Source organism: Lithobates pipiens, unplaced genomic scaffold (genome assembly GCF_037356315.1).
Source record: "Lithobates pipiens isolate NorthernLeopardFrog02 unplaced genomic scaffold, aLitPip1_a1.2 Scaffold_1, whole genome shotgun sequence".
Lineage (NCBI taxonomy): Eukaryota > Metazoa > Chordata > Amphibia > Anura > Ranidae > Lithobates > Lithobates pipiens.
The window spans coordinates 23,623,208-23,645,967 of NW_027507685.1; the positions used below are offsets into that span (position 1 = coordinate 23,623,208).

The 22,760-nt window shown below is 40.4% G+C and overlaps 1 protein-coding gene across 4 annotated transcripts in view; it reads left to right on the top strand.

Moving 5' to 3' along the window:
• RADX (RPA1 related single stranded DNA binding protein, X-linked) overlaps window positions 1–22,760 on the top strand; it is a 122,808-nt gene that overhangs the window by 65,097 nt on the left and 34,951 nt on the right. For 2 of the 4 annotated variants that reach the window (XM_077484856.1, XM_077484784.1), the window contains exons 4-10: window positions 973–1,081; window positions 7,034–7,125; window positions 8,170–8,292; window positions 13,899–14,006; window positions 14,805–14,972; window positions 17,642–17,790; window positions 22,355–22,560. In XM_077484856.1, the coding sequence (XP_077340982.1) occupies window positions 973–1,081; window positions 7,034–7,125; window positions 8,170–8,292; window positions 13,899–14,006; window positions 14,805–14,972; window positions 17,642–17,790; window positions 22,355–22,560 (955 nt within the window). The remainder of the gene's footprint in view (window positions 1–972; window positions 1,082–7,033; window positions 7,126–8,169; window positions 8,293–13,898; window positions 14,007–14,804; window positions 14,973–17,641; window positions 17,791–22,354; window positions 22,561–22,760) is intronic. The other 2 variants (XM_077484792.1, XM_077484933.1) reach the window with 2 other exon arrangements.

Consider the following 22,760-nt stretch of genomic DNA (forward strand, 5'->3'; position numbering starts at 1 on the left):
TTTAGGACTTTATCTCAGATGCGTCCACCTTTTTATCTACTTTGGTTTTTTAACACCTTCTATATAACTTTTTTTAGTTTCTACCTAGGACGCAAGACCAATTATTGATTTTTACGCTATTCATTGTGTTGGTTTTGGTTGACCAATTAGGTGTTTGCAACAGCTAGCACACTATAGCCACAGGTAGCGTGGGAAAAATACATTTTCTTATTAAAGATTAAAGTGGCATTGAACCCAAAACCAAAAATGTCATATATTGCAGCTTGCCAATCTTTAGATGTGTTGACTGCATCAGTTTTCTTTTCTTAAGCATTTTTCCCCTCTGTTTTCACTTTGCGATCTCACCTGGCCTCCATGATTGATCACGTGGCTAGCATTGGAGGGAGATTCGATGGATGTCCCCACCCCACTATTGTAAGAAATTATGATGTGGTTAAAGTGGAACTTCACCCTTAAAATGTTAGATTGATCCCCCCTCTCCACCCACTTGTGTAACGTAGTTTTTGGTGCGTGGCGGGTATTTTAGTCAGGTACCCCCTCACAATTCTGCTGGAATCACCTAGGTGATTCCAACGGAAGTTCTACCCCGCCAGCAGCCTCCTGGGACGTGCCTTAAGTCCCAGGAGGCTGCTGGACTATTCAGAGTGCAGCAAGGCTCCCATGTGTGCAGTGGGGAGCCAGCTGTGAACCTGCAAGGAGTTAACTGCTGGATTCCCCACAGTCCACATGGAGTCTCTGGGAACCTAAGGACTGGCAAAGAACCAGCCCGATTGAGGACACTGCTGGATTCCTGGACTGGTAAGTGTTGGATTTTTTTAAAAAACTACTGAAGATCCTTTTTTAAAGAAAGTTGTAAGGTTAAATATAAAGACAAATTGAGGCTGTTTGAAAAAAAAAATCTGAATAGTTTATGTGGTTTTTGTGAGCTTTTTTTATTTTTTTACTTTATTTTTATTTATTTATTTTTTACAGAAATAAGCTTGAATGCCAGAGACCCCATGTCTAAGATTTCTGTTCTTCGAAGAGAGGATGTTAAGCCTGAGTGGAGACTGCCGGCAATAAAATATCAATTTGTCACAAGGTGGTGATTCAGTAATTACATGATTTTCCTTGCACATGCATCTGTACTCCTGAATTTCATACAAGAAACCCTGGTTTAATGCATTTTTCTTGTTCATTCGTTTTTAGTCAATGTTTATAATACAAATAAGAGGGGAAAGCCCCCACAAGCTACATTCAGAGATAATTATACTCATTTTTATATTACAAGTTAGTGTCATTATCAAGTCTGTACAGTTGTACATACACTGCTGAACTGTAAAACAATAATCTTCTTAGAAATGTGTAATACTGAAAATAAAATGAAGGTTTAATATTAGATGTAGTGTAAGTTGACAGAGCATCCAGCATCACTTCTGGAATTCTCCCAGTAGTTAGCGGTCTATACATTTAGAAAAGGAGAGAAGGAAATTAGTTTATCAAGAATGACACCGGAGCTATCCAGGTATCCATGTAGCTCAAAGGTGTAACACCTTTTCGTCTGACTGGGAGTGGAAAATCTGAGGACCAGATGTTGTGCTAACTTCTTGTGGGTGTAAGAAGAAATTGCCAGTCATTTTTCATTATCCTAGTCCCATTCTGTCTGTATATTTACTTTGGAGAAAGTTAACGTTGGGGCTTTCCAAGAGCAGACTATAGTCTGGTGGAAATTTTTGATTTTGGACCTTTTTTGGAGGGGTTTTACCAATACTTTTTTAATAACCAAGTTATTTTTTTAAAAGATTGTCTAATTTTTATGCTTTTCCTATATGTATGTCAGAAACCATGAAATCAGGCCAAGACGGAAGTACAGTTAAATCACACTTGTTTAATAATAAAAGTAAAAAGAACAAACAGTCAAACATAGCCAAAGTTCAGTAATCGGAATTCCAAGCCAGAAGTCAGGGACCAACGTAGTGGAAATGCAAGCAGAATCTGGAGCCAAAAGGGATGTCAGAAAAGCAAGTCTTGAACAGGATGACAGGAGATAGTTTCTTTTGATGTGACCAAGGCAAAGGCAGAGCACCTGTGGACTAGATGGCTTAAGAGCCGGTCCACAAAGGGGCAACATGACTTTCAACACGACTTTTGGAGGCAACTTGGACACGACTTGGGGCGACTTACAACACGACTTTGTCGCCCCAGGCCAGGTGACTTTTGCCGTGGCCAATCAGAGAATGAGCTCTTAAGGGGGAACTCTATGCCAAATTTTTTTTTTTTTTAAAAACGGCGAGGGTTCCCCCTCCGAGAGCATACCAGGCCCTTAGGTCTGGTATGGATTTTAAGGAGAACCCCCCCCCCCCACGCCGAAAAAAACGGCGTGGGGGTCCATACCAGACCCTTATTCAAGCACGCTACCCGGCCGGCCAGGACAGGGGGTGGGGACGAGCGAGCGCCCCCCCCCCCCTCCTGAGCCGTACCAGGCCGCATGCCCTCAATATGAAGGGGGGCCCAGCTTTGTGAAAGTAGTTGAAATGCTGATAAACGCAAACTTTTTGTCACAAATTCTTCCCCCCCTTGTGACCCCCTCTTCAGAGTATTGTCTGCAGGAAAACTGATAGTGTGTAGAGAAGTTAAAACCCACAAAAATAATTTTACCTGTACATACAGGAATAGCCCCCCATTCTGCCTAAATCTTTTTTTTTTTTTTTTTTTTTGTCAGGGCATTTTCTAGTCACATAAGTCAGCTAATATAGCAGCGATGTTTGTGTGTTTGTTTTTTTTTTTTTTTTTCTCTAAAGGGTAAAGCTGGACATAGATGGTTCATATCTTGGCTGGTTTAGTGAGAACTAGTTGAGATTCGAACCATCTATGGCAGGCTGATTGTACCCAAGGCGATCCATCAATTGACTTTGGTACAATCAGTATTTCGGATCTTTAAATGGGATTATTACCAGCATCCATAGCTCATAGAAAAGAGGACATTAATGCAACTTTTTAGGTGTAAGAACACAATGCTTTGCTTAAGCAAGAAAAGAAAAAGGTAAGGTTAACTCCATCTCCTCCCTGATGGTTCAGTAATGTGCAGAACCAAAACAGAGGTTCGGGTGGTAGTGGGACCAAGTTTTTCTTTCGCAAGGAAAGACGAGCTTTGCATATAACTTCTTAGATCTGTAAATGGGCTAGTTATTTTAGCATTTTTACTAAGGCACTTGCTGCTGGTGTTTTTTTTTTTTTTTTTTTCCCCCACTCTATCCTCCAGTTTAATTTGTCAGGGATTTTGACGTGTACTTTTGAAAGGTACAGAACAAAAGGTATTCATCTAATGTAAATATGTCTTTGTATGATGAGAGAGAATTTTTCAGATTGTCTCAAGCTATGGTAGCAACACTACAATATCATGTTCTATTACAATAGTTGTGTTTTTTTGGCTCTGCACTCAATGCCAGTTGTAGGACCATTTATAGGAAATTTACATGCCAAAATAAGTCCCTCGTGAGAACAAACTGTACCACCAAAAGAGACCCTTTGTTGTGGCGTTTTGTTAATATTTGCCCTGGATGTTAAATTTTTTTAATACATTTAATTACTTCCAGGCAAGAAGAGAGAATCCTTAAAACATTTGGAGCTGGTTAATTTGAAGATCTTTATATACACAGCCCACTAATTGACTCACTATACGGTGAGGGGGAAAGTATCTGATCCCCTGCTGATTTTGTATGTTTGCCCACTGACAAAGAAATGATCAGTCTATCATTTTAATGATAGGCTTATTTTACCCGTGAGAAACCAAATAACAAAAATATCCAGAAAAAAATAAATAATTTTTAGCAAAGTTATAAATTGATTTGAATTTTAATGAGTGAAATAAGTGTTTGATCCCCTATCAATCAGCAAGGTTTCTGGCTCCCAGAAGTCTTCTATACAGGTAATGAGCTGAGATTAAGAGCACTCTTCAAGGGAGTGCTCCTAATCTCAGCTTGTTACCTGTATGAAAGACGCATGCCCACAAAAGCAATCAAAAAGATTCCAATCTCTCCGCCATTGCCAAGAACAAAGAGCTGTCCAAGGATGTCGGGGACAAGATTGTAGACCTACACAAGGCTGGAATTGGCTACAAGACCATCGCCAAGCAGCTTTGTGAGAGGCTAACAGTTGGTGCGATTATTCACAAATGGTTGAAACACAAAAGTCCTCCTTCGGTCTGTGGCTCCATGCAAGATCTCACCTCGGGGAGTTTCAATGATCATAAGAACAGTGAGGAATCAGCCCAGAACTACACGAAAGAATCTTGTCAATGATCTCAAGGCAGCTGGAACCAGTTACCAAGAAAACAATTGCTAACGCACTATGCTGTGAAGAACTCAAATCCTGCAGCACCTTCAAGGTTCCCCTGTTCAAGAAAGCACATGTACAGGCCCGTCTGAAGTTCTCTAGTGAACATCTTAATGATTCAGAAGAGAATTGAGTGAAAGTGTGGTGGTCGGATGAGACCAAAAGCGAGCTCTTTGGCATCAACGCAACTCGTTGTGTTTAGAGGAGGAGGAATGCAGCCCCCAAGACTACTATCCCCACCATCTAACATGGAGGTGGAAACTTTATGCTTTGGGGGTGTTTTTCTGCTAAGGGGACAAGACAACTTCACCGCATCAAAGGGACATGAGACGGGACCATGTACCATCACATCTTGGGTGAGAACCTCCTTTCCACAGCCATGGCATTGAAAATGGGTCGTGGATGGGTATTCCAGCATGACAGTGACCCAAAACACATGGCCAAGAGGACAAAGGAGTGGCTCAAGAAGCACATTAAGGTCCTGGATTGGTCTAGCCAGTCTTCAGACCTTAATCCCATAGAAAATATCTGGAGTGAGCTGGAGGTTCGAGTTACCAAATGTCAGCCTTGAAACCTGAAATACTTGGGGAGGATCTTCAAAGGGGAGTGGGAAAAAAATCCCTTGATGTGTGCAAACCTGGTAACCAACTACAAGAAACGTCTGACCTCTGCAAACAAGGGTTTTGCCACCAAGTACTAAGTCAAGTTTTGCAAACGGGTCAAATACTTATTTCACTCATTAAAATGCTAATAAATGTATAACTTTTTTTAAATGTTTTTTTCTGTATTTTTTGTTCTGCCTCTCACTGTTAAAATGCATTTTGTCCAGTTACAACCAAAAATGTAAATGTATTTTTTGGGGATTTTATTGATAGAACAACACAAAGTGGAACATAATTGACGTGGAAGGGAAATGAAAAATGTTTGAGTCAATAACTTTTGCGTATGTCTTTACCAGCTTTGCACATTAAGAGTGACGTTTTTTCCCATTCTAATTTGCAAAGTAGCTTAAGCTCTGTCCGATTGGATGGAGACCATCTGTGAACAGCAATTTTCAAGTCTTGCCACAGATTCTCATTTGGGTTTAGGTCTGGAATTTGGGCCATTCTAACACATGAATATGCTTTTGATCTAAACCATTCCATTGTAGCTCTGGCTGTATGTTTAGGGTCATTCCCTGCTGGAAGGTGAACCTCTCCCCCAGTCTCAAGTCTTTTGCAGACACTAATGCCCCGTAAACAGGATCGGATTTTCCGACAACAAATAGTGGATGTGAGCTTGTTGGCAGAAAGTCCGACCGTGTGAACATTTGTTGGCTGACTTTCCGCCAACAAATGTTGGCTAGCAGCAGGTTCTCAAATTTTACGCCACCAAATGTTTGTCGGACTTCCTGATCAAGTGTACGCAAGTCCATTGGACAAAAGTCCATGCATGCTCCAAAATCAAGCACGAGCCAGAGATATAACTAGCATTCATAATGGAGACATCCTGTACGTTTTTGTACGTCACTACGTTCGTAATTGTTGGCCAACATTTGTGTGACCGTGTGTATGAAGACAAGTTGGAGCCAACATCCTTCGAACAAAAATCTGGTCTGGTCGTGTGTACGGGCGCATTAAAGGTTTTCTTCTAAGATTGCCCTGTATTTGGCTCCATCCATCTTCCCTGTCCCTGCTGAAGAAAAGCATCCCCACAACATGATGCTGCCACCATCATGTTTCAAGGTAGGGGTAGTGTGTTCAGGGTGATGAGCAGTGTTAGGCCTGATTCACACCTATGCATTTTGTAGTGCTTTTTGCATTTTACAGATTTTCACTACAGAACATGTTCCATAGGAAACCATGTTAAATCGACTGTAGTGCAAAATGCAAAAAGCACTAAAAATGCATAGGTTTGAATCCAGCCTAAGTTTATCGCCACACATAGCGTTTTGCTTTTAGGCCAAAAAGTTACATTTTTGTCTCTTCTGACCAGATCACCTTTCTCCCACATGTTTTCTGTGTACACCACATCTTCTCGCAAACTGGACTTTTTATGTTTTTCTTATAAAAATGGCTTTCTTACTGCCACTCTTCCATAAAGGCCAGATTGAAGGCGTGCACGACTAATAGTTGTCCTGGGGACAGATTCTCCCACCTAAGCTGTGGATCTCTGCAACTCCTCCAGAGTTACCATGGGCCTCTTGGCTGCTTCTCTGATTAATGCTCTCCTTGCCCAGCCTGTCAGTTTAAGTGTACGGCCATGTCTTGTTAGGTTTGAAGTTGTGCCATAGGGGTATGAATACTTTTTCAAGGCACTAGATGGTTAATGAAATAATTTTTTTGGGCCCGCTTGATCTAAACAAACTACTTGGTCATAATAAATGTTATTCTGCTTTAAGAATCTGTAAATACTTAATTGAACATAGGCACATTTGCACTCTGTTTAGAAGTTTTTACATGTCACATACAGGTCTGTTCATGTTCAGTAAGTAAGCTCCTAGTGCCTGACCGCATGTTTTACCAAAAGCAATATGCATTGCAGAAGAACATGATTGATTTTCAATGCTTGTGGTTTTTTTGTTTTTTGTAGCTGTGGGGCTTTTTTTCAGTACTTCGTCACTTTCTAATTTGTAGACCTTGGAGCCGTTTTCAACTGTATTTATAGGTTTTAAATTGTAATTTTTCACCAGTGTGTGTGTGTTTATTTTTTTTTATTTTTTTTTTCTTTACAATTTTAGAACAGAGCTGAATAATTTACCCCATAACCAAGTCTGTGATGTAATTGGTCTTGTGACATATGTGGGAAGATGTGAACGAAAACGGAGCCGAGGTAACTGAGCTTTACTGTTTATGAAACAAAGGTATTTATATCTGTAGCTATTAGCAAGGTGAATGAATTCATTTTCAAACTTTACAACCTGGCCATTTTGCATCCTTTTTTTTTTTTTCCCCACTTTTTTCTCCTTCCATACTTGTAGAAGCCACAGCCTGAGCAGAAGCCTATGATCTGCCAGCATGCTGTACATAAGGATCAATGTTCTTTGTGTGGAAGCAGTTTTCTCTGTGATCCAGCACACCCCCTGCAGTCAGACCTATAGCTCTTTAATCTGAAAAACGAATGCTTCCTGCTGATTTGAAGAGCTTTAGTTTTGGCTCAATAAGGAAGTGATGGATATGGCTTTAATAGTCACACTGATTACTTTGTAATGAAGACTTTATACCATATGCTTTAAAAATAAGTACACTTTTTCAGACAAAGTGCACTGATTCTTTTACCCTTGTGCCCTGATGTAATTAACCTTGCCCTTATCCTTAATAGATCTGTAGTTACCAAGATCCCTCGCTTGTGGCCTTGGTGGTTTACCTACATACCACAAGACTGTCTGTTGGTCCCATTTTGTGCATTACATTCACACAAACTTCTATGGGGCCACCATCCAGGCTCGGAGTTGGAGTTGAAAAACATTACTACAGCCCAACTACCGTCTCAGATGCAGTCTAACGTAACATTCACAAATATACATATATTATATAATGTTTGCTGTCAGTCTTCCCTGATGTCCCAGTATTTGAACAGCTGTGGTAAGTTTGGTGGTAACGGTCCTAAATAGTGTCAGCAAAACCTGAGTTGGGTGCTGTTTTGAGAATACCGTGTGCCTATATAGGATGTTGTAAGTCACGTGATTACGTAATTATGTGTGAAAGCTCTAAACTGGCAGTCACATTCTAAAACTGCTAAAATATGCTGCTTTAACTGCACATTACCCATATCTTGAATATATACTGTATCTGTTAAGGAGTATTTTAATTGTTGGACATACAAGAACCATCTGCTGTAACCTTTTTTTTTTTTTTTTTTGGTTTGTTTCTTCAGATGAAGGTGAAGATTTTTGGTTGTATCGTTGGGTCCATGTGATTGATGGGACCTCTGACCAGCCACTTCTACTTGAAATTTTTGCAACCTCACAACCAAGCATATTTGAGAAAATTCATCCTAGTGAGTGTATATACTATAAACCAGAGCTAGATTACTCATCATGCCTAGGGCTTGTGCGTTTCCATGGCCAACAACTTGTTCAAAATTCATAAGAAGCTTGAAATGCAGTCTGCATATTTTTATAGTTTTGTATTTCTGTTACTTGTTGTTGTTCAGATTTATTTGATTTGAGTAGGCCATCATTTTAAAATCATTAAAGCTGAATTTTAGGATTTTAGCTCTTTTGTAAAAAAAAAAAAAAAAAAAAAAAAAAAAAGTTAAGGCACATTGAGTTAATTGCAATAAGGTACATGTAACCTCCTGGACTGCCCTCCTTTTTTTTTTTTTTTTTTTTACATCTGACAGATTTACAGTGCCTTAAAAGTATTCTTACCCCTTTGAAATTTTTCACCTTTTGTCATGTTACAACCAAAAACGTAAATATATTTTATTGGAATTTTATGTGATAGACCAACACAAAGTGACACATAATTGAGAAGTGGAAGGAAAATAATAAATTGTTTTCAAAATATTTTACAAATATCTAAAAAGTGTGGCATGCATTTGTATTCAGCCCCCTTTACTCTGATACCCCTAACTAAAATCTAGTAGAACCAATTGCCTTCAGAAGTCACCTAATTAGTAAATAGAATCCACCTGTGTGTAATTTTAATCTCAGTATAAATACAGCTGTTTTGTGAAGCCCTCATAGGTTTGTTGGTGAACCTTAGTGAGCAAAATGCATCATGAAGGCCAAGGAACACACCAGACAGGTCAGGGATAAAGCAGTGGATACGTTTTTAGGCGGGGTTGGGTTATGGCATAACTGCAAGACATGGCTGACCACCTAAACGGACAGGCCAGATAGGGAGAGCATTAATAAGAGAAGCAGCAATGAGACCCATGGTAACTCCGAAGGAGATGCAGAGGTTCACAGATCAGGTTGGAGAATCTGTCCAGGACAACTATTAGTTGTGCGCTCAACAAATCTGGCATTTATGGAAGAGTGGTAAGAATAAAGCCATTGTTGAAAGAAGATGCTCTGGTCAGATGAGACCAAAATTGAACTTTTTGGCTTAGAAGAAAAACTCTCTGGTGGAAAACTAAAACTGCACATCACCCTAAACATGCCACCCCCACCGTGGCTGCATGTTGTGGGGATGCTGTTCTTCAGCAGGGATAGGGAAGCTGGTCAGAGTTGATGGTAAGATGGATGGAAAAAGGACAATCTTATAAGAAAACCTGTTAGTCTACAAAAGCCTTGAGACTGGGGCAGAGGTTAACCTTCCAGCAAGACAACGATCCTAAGAGTCCATTCACACAGGAGCAACTTTGGATCCGACTTGAAGTCGTCCCAAGTTGCCTCAAGTCGCGCAACATTTAAAAATCAATGTAAGTGAATGAGAGCCGTCTTAATGTACACTACTGAAGTCGCTCCGACTTCAGAAAAGGTTCCTGTACTACTTCAATCCGACTTCTAGGCAACTTGTGCCCATTGATTTCAATAGAGGTTGCCTCCAAGTCTGATCCCCTGTCTTAACTGAAGCAACTTTCCAGGAAGTAAAAATAGTTTTCTAGGCAAACCCCTCCCTCCCACAGAGCTGATTATTATGTGATTGGCCACTGGTAAAGTCTCCTCTCCTGGAAGCAACTTCAAGTTGCCTTGTAAGTTGCCTCAAGTCGTGCTGTGATTCATACTCAAGTCGTGTCCAAGTTGCCTCCCAAAGTCTCGCTCAAAGTCGTGTTGCCCCTGTGTGAACGGACCCTAAATGTACAGTCAGAGCTTCAATGGAATTGTTTAGATCAAAGTATATTCATGTGTTAGAATGGCCCAGTCAAAGTCCAGACCTAAATCCAATTGAGAATCTGTGGCAAGACTTGAAAATTGCTGTTCACAGATGCTTGCCATTCAATCTGACAGAGCTTGAGCTATTTTGCAAAGAATAATGGACAAAAATGTCACTCTCCTTGACATGCAAGGCTGGTAGAGACATAAACAAAGCATTCACTCTAGGGCTAAATACAAATGCATGCCATACTTTTCAGATATTTATTTGTAAAAAATGTTGAAAAACATTTCAGTTTCCTTCTCCGTCACAAGTATGTGCCACTTTGTGTTGGTCTATCACATAAAATCCCTATAAAATACATTTACGTTTTTGGTTGGAAAATGTCAAGGGGTGTGAATACTTTTTCAAGGCACTGTATATGTATTGTAGTTGGCAAGTGGATACATGATGTTAACAGACCCTAATGGCTTGTCTACACTAGCAGAAAGGACTGCTTTTCTTCTGAAAAGCTGTAATTGTGTATTCATAAAGCAAATCTGCTTATCATGATACTTGACATTACAAAACCTAAATATTAACTGTGCAGCACTAAAACATCACACACAATAAGTGAAAATACTACACAAAAAAAGTCTAACAAACCCACCAGTCTGTGATTAATAGTGACTTCTGTTACAAAAGAAAAAGCATATATGTAAATATAGTCCAAAATCTCCAGAATTCGAATGGTTAAGTGAAAGACTGACAGTCCCACAAGTCGTCTTCAAGAGGTGGTGATCATGAGAAAAACCAGAGTGTCCTCAGAGAGCTCCTATTGTGCTTATCAGCACTTGTGTTGTGGCCCCTTACGCAAATGTGGTCAAATCACGCTCCTATTCAAGGGACATAGGTCTGTCATCCAGGTTACAGATAGCTCCTGCCCTCTTCCTCCTCCTCCCGTTGTATACCGCTGGACTTTATTTTCTTGTGCTAGTATGCATCACATACTAGCACATTATGTAAAACTTACCTTTAAAACAAAACTGTTCCAGTGCCGTGATGTCCATGCTGCAGCTGCTTCCGTTTTCACCTGTCTTGCTTCTGGGTTCGCAAGCTCCAGCTCTGTGACTGGCCTGAGCTGTGATGATGTCCCTCCCGCATATGTACGCGGAAGCCGCCGTTCACGGCACAGGGCTCAGACGTAATGGCACCGGTGGCTGCTCCTTCAAAGCGCATACGCCAGTGATGTCATTGGCAGCATGTAATGTAAATATCTCCTAAACGGTACGTTTTAAAGAGATATTTACACTACCTATAGGTAAGCTTTATAGCAGGGGTCTCAAACTGGTGGCCCTTCAGATGTTGCGAAACTACAAGTCCCATCATGCCATTACCTTTGGGAGTCTTGCTCTTAACTGTCAGCCTTGCAATGCCTCATGGGACTTGTAGTTTTTCAACAGCTGGAGGGCCACCAGTTTGAGACCTCTGCTTTATAGGCTTGACTAGGTAAATGTCAGCCAATCCGAAACCATTCGTATTTGGGACTTTATTTACGTATACAGTGTGTTTTTTTTTTTTTTTTTTTTCTTTTAAAGCAGAAGTCCATAGTATCACAAACTTTTTGTGTAAATTTTTATTTTATTTTTTCCTTTTTTTTTTTTTTTTTTTTAAGCTCTGCACATTTTATATTTAAGTTTTGCAGCTGTAATTGCAGTGAAATGTGGTTCTACAAAGTGTTGCCTCTGGTTTTGAAAAATATTCAGCCCCCTTTATCATTTTCCTTCCACTTCACAATTATGTGCCTTTTTGTGTTGGTCTATAACATAAAAGCCATATAAAATACATTTGTTTTTGGCTGAAACATGGCAAAATGTGGAAAATTTCAAGGGGTATGAATACTTTTTTTCAAGGCACTGTATAGAACTCCTGGAAGACCACTGTTGCTGTAGTTTTGGGAGCCCAATGCTGGACCTAGTCTCTGGTTCTTCAACAGTAGCCATTGCAGCGGCTATGTCTGGCCCTCGCCTCCTGCCTACTCCCAGATGCCTCCAGATTCATTCACAAAATACAAAGTCTTCTGTTAATGTGCAGAAGAGGGGAGGGACAGGCACTCTTTTTTTTGTGTGCTTCTCCCCTCTCACTGCTCAGTTCTGCCCTGATTTTGATAACTGTATACTAAAATATTTTATAAATATTCTATCAGCTAAATTATTTTTCAAAATGTGTCCTTTGAGAGAAGGGGGTCCAGCCCTGAAAGGTGACTTTTGAGATGTCACAATGGCAATGAAGCATGTGTTCTAGGTAGGGGTGCACTGAATGGGTTTTTTGGTGCCGAAAATAAAAAATACACCACTAGGCTGAAAACTGATACCGAAAATGTGAATTAATGTGAATTTATTGTTGCCCATTATTGGCACCTTTGGTGCAAGAAAATGGTCACGGACTGCAGACATGCTAGAGAGAGCATTCTTCATTCCCTCCCCCTCCTCTTCCTCCAAATCCCCATTGGAATGAGAAGGTGGGTGGCCCTCCTGGATAGCAGGATCTAACTACGTAACTACCAGAGGGGCTAAAAGTGGACCTTTGCAAGGACAGAGGTAGTTGCTTGACTCGATGGGGGGTTTGCCAAAGAGGAACAAAGACTGAATGGTGGCATCAAGTTCACTCTTTACCGAAGAAATTAGATCCCTGCATTCTGACATTGATTCCTCTAACAAGATAATCAATGCATTCCTGACATAACAGTGTCCTTCCACACTTCTGGCAACTTTGATTTGCATGAAGGGCATCTCTTTCAGGTCAGATCTTTTTGGCTGCCAATACAAACAAGAAACAAAAAAAAATAGTCCTTACATGCATTATGGGAGTGGGTGACTTGTAATCACTTTTATGTAATGAACCATTCTTGCTTGTCTTAAAAGACCTGCGTAATCCTTTAGCCAGCTCATGTGCATCTCCCCAAGATATTATTTGATTTCGGTAGATTGCAAGAAGTGTCCGTTTCCTGCAGTACCCAGATAAATCAGAAGGTAGCGTCGATTTTAGATTCTTCTTTCTTGTAGATTGAAAGGTTTTGTCTTGAGAGATCTGGAACTAAGATGTTCAGAAAGCTTGGCCATCTTTTTAGTTCTATTTGGTGGCCACAAGATCGGGTAAAGCTTCTAAGCCCTTGTACACACGATCGGAGATTCCGACGGAATGTGTCCGATCGGAGCGTTTTGTCGGATATTCCGACTGTGTGTGGTCTGCATCGGACTGTTTCCGTCGGAATATCCGTCGGACCAAATTTTCCAACTTGCCGGAAATATTTTCCGACAAAATGCTCCGATCGGACATACTCCGATCATATGTAGAGAATTCCGATCGGACAAAGTGCCACCCATGCTCAGATCAAATTCCTACACCAAAGCTATTGTCTACTAGCCTGAACGTAGTTCCTTTGTAACGAAATAACGTCATCACGTTCTGAACGATCGGATTTTCAACTTCGTCCGACCGTGTGTATGCAACAGTTTCGGACAAAATCCGACGGATTTGGTTGTCGGAATCTCCGACCGTGTGTACAAGGGCTTAGGTTCTATAGCCAGATGGATTGGAGAGGTGAACCCTTCCCAATGTAACGGTACAGGTCATCAGACTCCTGCTGAGAAAAAATAAATTTCTCAAGATCTTTGGCTACTTGATGGGCAGCAAGATCTGACCTTCAGTTGGAGGTTTTATCAGCTGTTTTCCTTCCCTAAGGTATGATAAATTTGTTTTATTCTCTTGGTTAGCTGTCCTGGACCACAGTTAAGCTTCATGTATGCTAGCCTACTCTGGCAGCTCCTAAACTTTAATTTAATTTTATTTTTTTCATAGTGACATATCTGGTGTGCACACAGATGCGTGTGGTGCATGAATATCCAGAGGATCCAATTTGCCACGCTTACCTTACAACCTCCAATGAAAGTCAGGTGTTTATATCTAGTATGTAAGCCAAAGCAATTATTTCAATTCCTGTGAGCTTGCTTTTCTTAAAATGCTTTCCGGATATTAAATAGCCTGTGGTGTTAATTGTTTTTAAGAATAGAGGGCATGAAAATGTTGAGGATGATTGTTTTATATAGCCAATGATACAGTAGCAGGTCTAGGATACTAGCAGAGAAGAGGTGGGATATTTTTAACCACTTCAGCCCCAGGAGAATTTACCCCCTTCCTGACCAGAGCATTTTTTGTGAAACGGCACTACATTGCTTTAACTGACATTTGCGCGGTCGTGCAAATGGCACTTTTGTATAAAAACCAAACTAGTATCCCCATTGGAAGATTTCCCCTCTTACTGTTCTGAGAACAAATTTTCTTTCACTTTCGATGATGGTAAACGTAACAAATGGAGGGGGTGAATATCCCTAATTGGGGGTACAGACAGCAATAAAAATATTTTACAGGTCAAATCCCTCTCTATCCAAAACGAATTAATATGCCTTAAGTTATAAGTTAAGTGCTAGTAGTTTCTGCTGCTTCACTGTATTGTGTGCAGTCAATGAGATCAGTTGCACATCTTAGTACCTCCTACTAACATTGAATGTGCCACAAGTAAATCAACTGATCTTGATACGGAAAGCCATTTGTGTAGCCCTAGCCTTATAGGAACGCTTGTCTCTGCTGTAGGCCTGAAGGCTAATCATCTCTCAGAATTTGTGATGTATATTTGTATATGGTGTGTTATCCCGATGTCACAATGATTTCACAAGTTTGCAGTAATTATGATATGTTGTCTCTCAGATTATCATAAAGGACAGCCCTATACAAGTGATGAAAAAGTTAAAGATTTCATTAAGTGGATGAAAACGCAGCATGAAGCTGATGTCCAAAGAAAAATTACCATTGGGGGATATCATCCATACCCACAAACGCCAGCAACATTTGACAAGTATTGTAGTGATAATAAAGGTTTGTTTTCAAACTACACATTTTAACTACCTTTTGTCACTTTTAGAGAAAAATGTATTGTTTTTATATAATTTGTAAGGCTTAGTTAACACAGGTGGTAAAAAAAATGGATAATTTCAGCTGCGTTTTTTGTTTTTATCGCATCCCTAACCCGCCCCTCCGCTACATATACTGCGGGAGGATGGTCGCTCTGTGCCTAATGTGCCTAGTACGTGATCCAACACTACTGGGTCTGGGGCACACATGCGTGCCGTGGTCGACCCGCTCCCGCTGTGATTCATATACAGCGGGAGCTGATCTGCAGGTACTACGAACTCTATGTCCGCCGTTCTGGCTCTCTGCAAGGCAGATCGCTGTTCCGTTAGTAGGGAAAGAAGGAACATGGATCAATGCCTTCCCCCTAGTAAAGGCAACTCCCACAAAGTGCACAAACACTGTGTCAGGTCACCTGAGACCAGGGGACAGATGCACTCCATAGGAATCGGAAGTGCACCGCTAAGATAGTGGACCCTAGGACTGCTGCAGATTTTACCCGGGGAGGTTCAGGAAGCAGGTCTACTGGATCATTAACACAGATCCCAGTTGGAGCTGGGATTCCCCAGGGTGCGGAGTCTAAGAGCCTCTAGTGGTGAGGATGGACTTCTCTGCAGTCTGGCTCCAGGTCTAGGCCCCTAGGGTCTTACAGCTCACGCTCACGGTAGACTACAGGAGAAGGAAACAGCAGGCTGCAACAACAGGGATAGTAAAGGGATAAGGCAGAGGTCAGGGCAACTAGCAGACAGGATCAACAGAATACACGCCAAAGTTTCAGGGTCACAGGGATAGTCTGGGACATGCCAAAAGGTCAGGGTCACGAGCAGACAGGAATAGTCAAGAACACGCCAAGGTCAGTAACAGAGACAAACATAGAGCACACAGCAAGCAGGAAACAGGAAGCCAAACACACAGTGAATACACAATGGTTGATCAGCACCGCTGGCTTGCAGTGCACAGGTTAATATAGGGTTCCCTGATGGGGCCTGGGGTGGAGCCATGCTTAGAGGAGAGGTTTTAAAAACCATCAGGTGGAAGTGGCTGGCCTCTTAGTCTGAACACATGAGGAGAGTTAAGCAAACAGGGGAAGATTACTGCATAACCATGACACACTAGCAAGGCAAACGGTTAACCTTTTAATCGCCCTGATGTCTAACCCCTTCCCAACTAGTGTCATTTGTACAGTGACCGTGCATATTTTTAGCACTGATTACTGTATTAGTGTCAATGGAACCCAAAAAGTTTGTCCCAATTATCGCAATATCGCAGCCCCCCTATAAGCCACTAATCGCTGTCATTACTAGTAGAAAAACAATCCCATAGTTTGTAAAAATGCTATAACTTTTGCACAAACCAATCAATATACCCTTATTGGGATTTTTTTTTTTTACCAAAAATATATAGCAGAATACATATTGACCTAAATTGATGAAGAAATTTAGATTTTTTTAACAAATTTTTTTATGTTTTATAGCAGAAAGTGTGTTTTTTTTTTTTTTTTTTTTTTCCTTTCAAAATTGTCAGTTATTTTTTTGTTTATTGCACAAAAAAGAAAAACCGCATTGGTGATCAAATACCACCAAAAAGTGTGATTTGTAGGGAAAAAAGGAGCTACGTTTTATTTGGGTACAGCATTGCAAGACTGCGCAGTTGTCAGTTGAAATAACAGTGTCGTATCAGAAAAAATATCCTGGTCATAAAGGAGGGGGTAAATCTCCCAGAGGGCAAGTGGTTAAGGGCTAACCCGGCAGCAAGAGAGGGTGTTGCTTGTGTCATGGCCATTGCCACAGCAGGTTTCCCACTCTCTGCCCGTGCTATAGCTGAAAAACGGTTACAGCGCAGTCTTCCAGTGCCGGCAGGGAGCCCCCTGCGCCGTACCGGGCGGCACGCTCTGTGATCGTCGAGTCCTTTGGACTCCGCTGATCACAGAACAGGGTAAAGGGCCAATCACGGCGCCCATTTATCACGTGATCAGCTGTCAGCCAATGACAGCTGATCACAGAAGTAAACCAAAGCTGTTTATCTGCTTTTTTTTTTATCCTCCTGCTGACAGCGTGAGAAGGGTAGAAATCTGTTAACTGGCTTCTGTTACAGGGTCATGGGTCACATACAGTGCCCACAGTACTACCAATCAGTGCTGCCTATCAGTGAAGGAAAAAAATTACCGGTTTCGCAAATATTTTTTTGTTTCTTTAGCAAAAAAAAAATGTAAAACCCAGTGATGATTAAATACTGCCAAAAGAAAGCTCTATTTGTGTATAAAAAATAATTCATTTGGGTACAGTGTAGCATGATGGCGCAATTGTCATTCAAAGTGCGACAGCGCTGAAAGCTAAAAATTGGCCTGGGCAGGTGTTATAAGTGCCCAGTAAGCAAGTAATCAACTACGCTTCCCAAATATTTACCTAACTTAACCATATACTCATTGATGGAAGTTTCATCCGCTACCGTTAACATGTTTTGGAATTGTTTTCTCTTTTGTTTTTTTGTGTGGAATGTTACTCTGGATTATAAATTTGTATTTCTGACTTTGACTTCTACTCTTCTTTGTATTTAGACATTATTTTTCTACTTGTATATATTTACTTTGTCAATAATAAAACCTGTATTTAACCGTAAAATTTATTTTTCTTCAGTAGAAATAATGTTATCCACAATTGATGAACTTAAAGCACATATTGATCGAATTCATTACAGAGAACACAGGCGTGTTGCTATTCAGGGTATAATTGCTGCTTGCAGATATGTTGAAAATGAGGAACTGGAAACCTCAGAAGCACAATCGGTACGTGTCTCTTCTTCCCTGTCTTCCTTTTGATGATATATATATATATTATAGTTATATTATATTATATTATATTATATTATATATTTTTTTTTTTTTTTTCGTTCATATGTAAACTTGTGTAGGTCTTTAGAATGTCATGTCAAAGTACACATGCAAGTTGCTTTGCTATGGTACAGCAAATAATTGTCATGTTTTGGCGGGCAGTACTCCTGCCGCAAAATGATGGGTTATATTTTTGCCACACCCCAATACAAAGCAACTGAATGGGGCACACTGCCACGGCGTTGGTGCAGGTTTTTATTAGTTAAAAATAGGGATGCACCGAAATTTCGGCCGCCGAAACATATCGGCCTTTCGGGATTTTGCCAAAAGAGAATTCTTGCCGATAATGGTGCCGAAAATCGCGCATGCGTAGTAGCGGCGGGAGAAACTTCTGGGTGACGTCACTTGTTCTGAGGGCGGCTTGCACGTTCCTTGCGGTTAAGACGCCGCACTCGTAAGCACGTTCCCTGCTGAGACGCCGACACCTTCCCCCGCAGACGCTCCTCGTGCTTGAGAGATGCTGCTGGGACCCGAGAGACGGCTTCATAGAGGGCTGCACATAGCATACTCAAGTACAAGAGCGGGCACTGCCCCTCCTGGATGGCTACCATTACTACTATTCGCCGGTGAGCCAATGCATTGCCTTTTTTGTCTTAAGTTAAACTGACAGAAACAATCCAACTAGTATTATTTATTTTGCTATACTACTGAAACTGTCATAGCAGTCAAACAACATGTATTACTTACTACTTGGCCTTTTGCCATGCAGTATGGTATTAAATATGTCTGTCTGCAGTACATCTGACTTGTAGCAAAAATATTATATATAATAAAACTGGTTTGAAATGGAATGGCATGCTATTTATTCTGTAGTATACTATAAAATTGTATGCCCTTGTTGTCATTGAATTTGTCATTTTGTCACAGTATAGTTAGTTATACAGTACACACTGACATGACAGCAAGCACATTTTTAAAAAAATGACAGTACGCAATAAATATAATAAAAACTATATATTATATATTTTATTGCGTACTGTCAGGTTTCAACAAATCATGTATGCAATTTGCAAGCAATCCATTCCATTTCAAATGAAATTTAATCAGTGCAATTATATTATCTTTTTGGTACAAGTCAGATGTACTGCAGTGCAGACATAACTACCTTGCATGGCAAGAGCTGCACCGTTTTAAAGAAAAAAAAGTGATAGTTTACTTTTTTAAAGCTGCCTCCTGGGGTTTAGCTTTTAAATTGATTTAGTCCTTTCTTTCCCCCCCCCCCCCCATCAGATTTCACTTCCACTATAGATCATTCTTTGCTATTATTCTGCGCTACCAGCAAAGGTGAACCATGTCTGCAGTGTGGAAATATTTTAAAGTTTCTGATAATGACCCCAAATTTGCAATCTGTAGTCTTTGCTCAGCAGAAATTTCAAGAGTGGGTACAGTGCCAAGGCATTTTTCAACAGGTTTGATACACCACCTCCAAAAAGTGACTCAGGCTCAACACCATCTGTGGCCACAGTCTTTGAAAAGGTTAAAAAAATTTGCAAGTGACAGTCCCAAAGCTCGTGCCATAACAGATAAAATTATGGAATTTATTGCATTAGACGACCAGCCATTCTCTGTTGTGGAGGACATTGGATTCCGTAGGCTCATGCAACATATTGAGCCACGTTACTACCAAGCAGACGCTACATTTGCAGATACTTGTCTACCTGAATTGTTTTGCAGTGTTAGAAAACACGTTCATGAGCTCATGACTACCGACATAGCAATCAGTTTTACTACCGACATTTGGAGTTCAGACGTCAGTCCAACGAGCATGCTTAGCCTGACAGTACTTTGGATAGATGACAAATTTCAATTGCAAAACATCCTACTTAATGCACGCGAGTTTGTTGGATCACATACTGCAGCAGCAATAGCTGAATACTTTAAAATCAATGCTTGACACTTGGCACATTGAGAAGTCTAAAGTGCATTTGATTGTCCGAGATAATGCGTGGAACATGGAAAAGGCAATGGAGGACAGTGAACTCTAAGCATACTGTGTATGGCACACACGCTGCAATTGGCTGTGAATGAAGGATTGCTGAGTCAGCGCACCATATCTGATATTGTATAAAAAGGAAGAAAAGTTGTGGGTCACTTTAGGCATTCTCCGCTTGCTTATTCCAGATTACAAGCTTTGCAGATACAGTTTGGAATGCCACCGAAACGACTGCAGCAAGATGTAGCCACTCAATGGAACAGCACCTACTATATGCTGCAAAGTCTTCTTGAGCAAAAGCGTGTTTTAGCTGCATACATTGCAAATTACGAGCTGCCGTCAACACTGAGCGCACATCAGTGGATGTTAGTTGAAAATAGTTTGTCTCTTCTATCTCCATTTAAACAGTTAACAAAAGAAATAAGCTCAACTAATGCTTCCATTTCTGAAGTTATTCCCTTGATTGCCGCACTGATGTGTCTGCTAGGAAAAGAGATAGAAACAGACCATGGCGTAAAAACGGCTAAAACCACTCTACTGGAGGCCGTTACCAACCGGTTTCAAGACATGGAGTACTTTGTACTGCATTGCCACAGTTCTAGATCCTCAATTTAAAGAGCATTATTTTAATGTTGAGAAAAAGCAGCGTGCACGGGAAATGATACAGGCACAATTGGAGATGGTGGAAGCATCCGGTGAAGGAGTTTTGAGGTGTAGCACAGAGGAAAGTGAGAAGAAACGGTTGCATACAAGTGAAGAGGAAAACGCTCGCTCCATATCTGATATGTTTGAAGAAATTTTACATGAATGCACCCCGGTCCATAGCAGTGCCACAACAAGTGCAGCTACCCAACAGCTGGACATTTATTTAGATGAACAGCCTATCGCCAGAAGTGACAATCCCCTTGCGTACTGGCACATCAACAAACAACGTTTTCCTTTGCTTGCACAGATTACACGCAGATATTTATCTGCCCCAAGCACCAGTATAGAGTGAGCGACTATTCAGTCTAGTATCTCATATTCTTGATGAGAAGAGAAACCGTCTCTCCTGTGAGAAAGCTGAACAACTTTTGTTCTTAAAGAGAAATCTGCCACTTTTACTGAAATGGATTTATAAATCCATAGCATAGACCAATTAATTTACCATGTTGTTGAACATAGTAAATTAATTGGCATTGGACTGTGCTATTGGGACAATTGGAACATACAACATAGTATGACTGACTACCAGTATGTTCCAATTGTCTAGTTGTGCCATACTGCCATTAGTTGGTTGTTCATTGTAGTGCTTCTACAGTTTTTTTTTTTTTTTTGTTTTGTTTTTTTGCACTTCAATTTAAGAGAGAACTCCAGCTTTTAATCTAGTACTGTACATATACATAGTTTGTTGCTGTTGGGCCAAACTATGTCGCTCAATAAGCTGTCAGCCCGTTGCATGTGCAAATGCAAAACTGTATGTTCTGTATCTGTGGCTGTATACATACTCCAGTACTATACACTATACTACACTGTGTTCCAGATATGAGCAGAGACTTCCAGAAACAGACTAGTCTACATTGCTTGCTGTGATTGCCTGAGCACCGCTGCTGTAGACCAGACTGTAGACTGTGTTCCGGGATGTCTCTGCTCATACCTGGGGGCGGGAACTCGGTGCAGTCTACTGTATGACTATGTATGTAACTCGCAGCTACATACATACTTTTATCACACATGCAACTGCTGACACCTTAGGGAGAGAACTTAGGGGGGAAAAAAATAAAATTACTAGTTCTCAAGTTGAAAATAATATAATTAAAAATTTTTTATTGCATTTAGCATATGTTAAACTTTTTATTATTAATTTATTTACTACTTATTTTACAGATACTGTTAAACAGAATAACAGCCTTCTGCCATATTATGTTGTTCTTCTTCTTTTATAGTTTGTTGTTGGGACAAACTATGTCAGTCATTGATTGTCTCTCCCTAAGCTTTCAGCCTGCTGCATGTGCGAAACTGTATGTTCTGTATCTGTGACCGTCTACATACTCCAGTACTATACACTATACCACACTGTGTTCCAGATATGGGCGGAGACTTCCAGAAACAGACTAGTCTACATTGCTTGCTGTGATTGGCTGAGCACCTCTACTGTAGACCAGACTGTAGACTGTTCCGGGATGTCTCCGTTCATACCCGGGGGCCGGAAAACAGTGTGGTCTACTGTACGTCTATGTATGTAACCCACAGCTACATACAATTTTATTGCACATGCTGACACCTTAGGGAACTGAATTAGTACTAGTTCTGATTTAAGTTGAAAAATAATAAAATCTAAGACTTTAAGTCTTCTTAGACTTAGTCTTAGTCACTTTATTTTTAATATATTTATATACAATTATAAATACACATTGTTTTTCCTGCAAAAATATGTGCATTTATTTTTTTCCCTTACAGGTGCACTTGGCCTTTATTTTTATGGGGTTTATGTACAAAACCTGTCTGAACGTTGTTCTGTTCTTATGCATTTTTTTTTTTCTCCAGGAAGAGGTGCTGGATTCCTTTGTGTCTGTGACATGTCATGGAAACACTGAATTGGACTTGGTGGAACAATCCTGCAGCAGTGGTCAGAGCAAGCAGCAAACAGTATTGGCCAGTTCCCATAGTAATGTGGAAGAGGTTTCCCCTCACTGTGAAACCAGTAATGTGATCGTAGTAAAAAGAAGGAAGAAACATGCAGTAGAAGATATGTGAGTAGATAATGTTTCATAAACTTTAAATTTTTTGGCTTGATTTTTAGCTGTGTTTTTCAGCTATATTGAAATGTTCACTTTTTTTTTTTTTTTTCTTAAAAGGGGCCCATTTTCTAAAGCGGCATTCTAACCGAGCCATGAACATACTACTACCTTTAAACAAGATATTCTCCTGTACATTTTATAATGCAGCCACT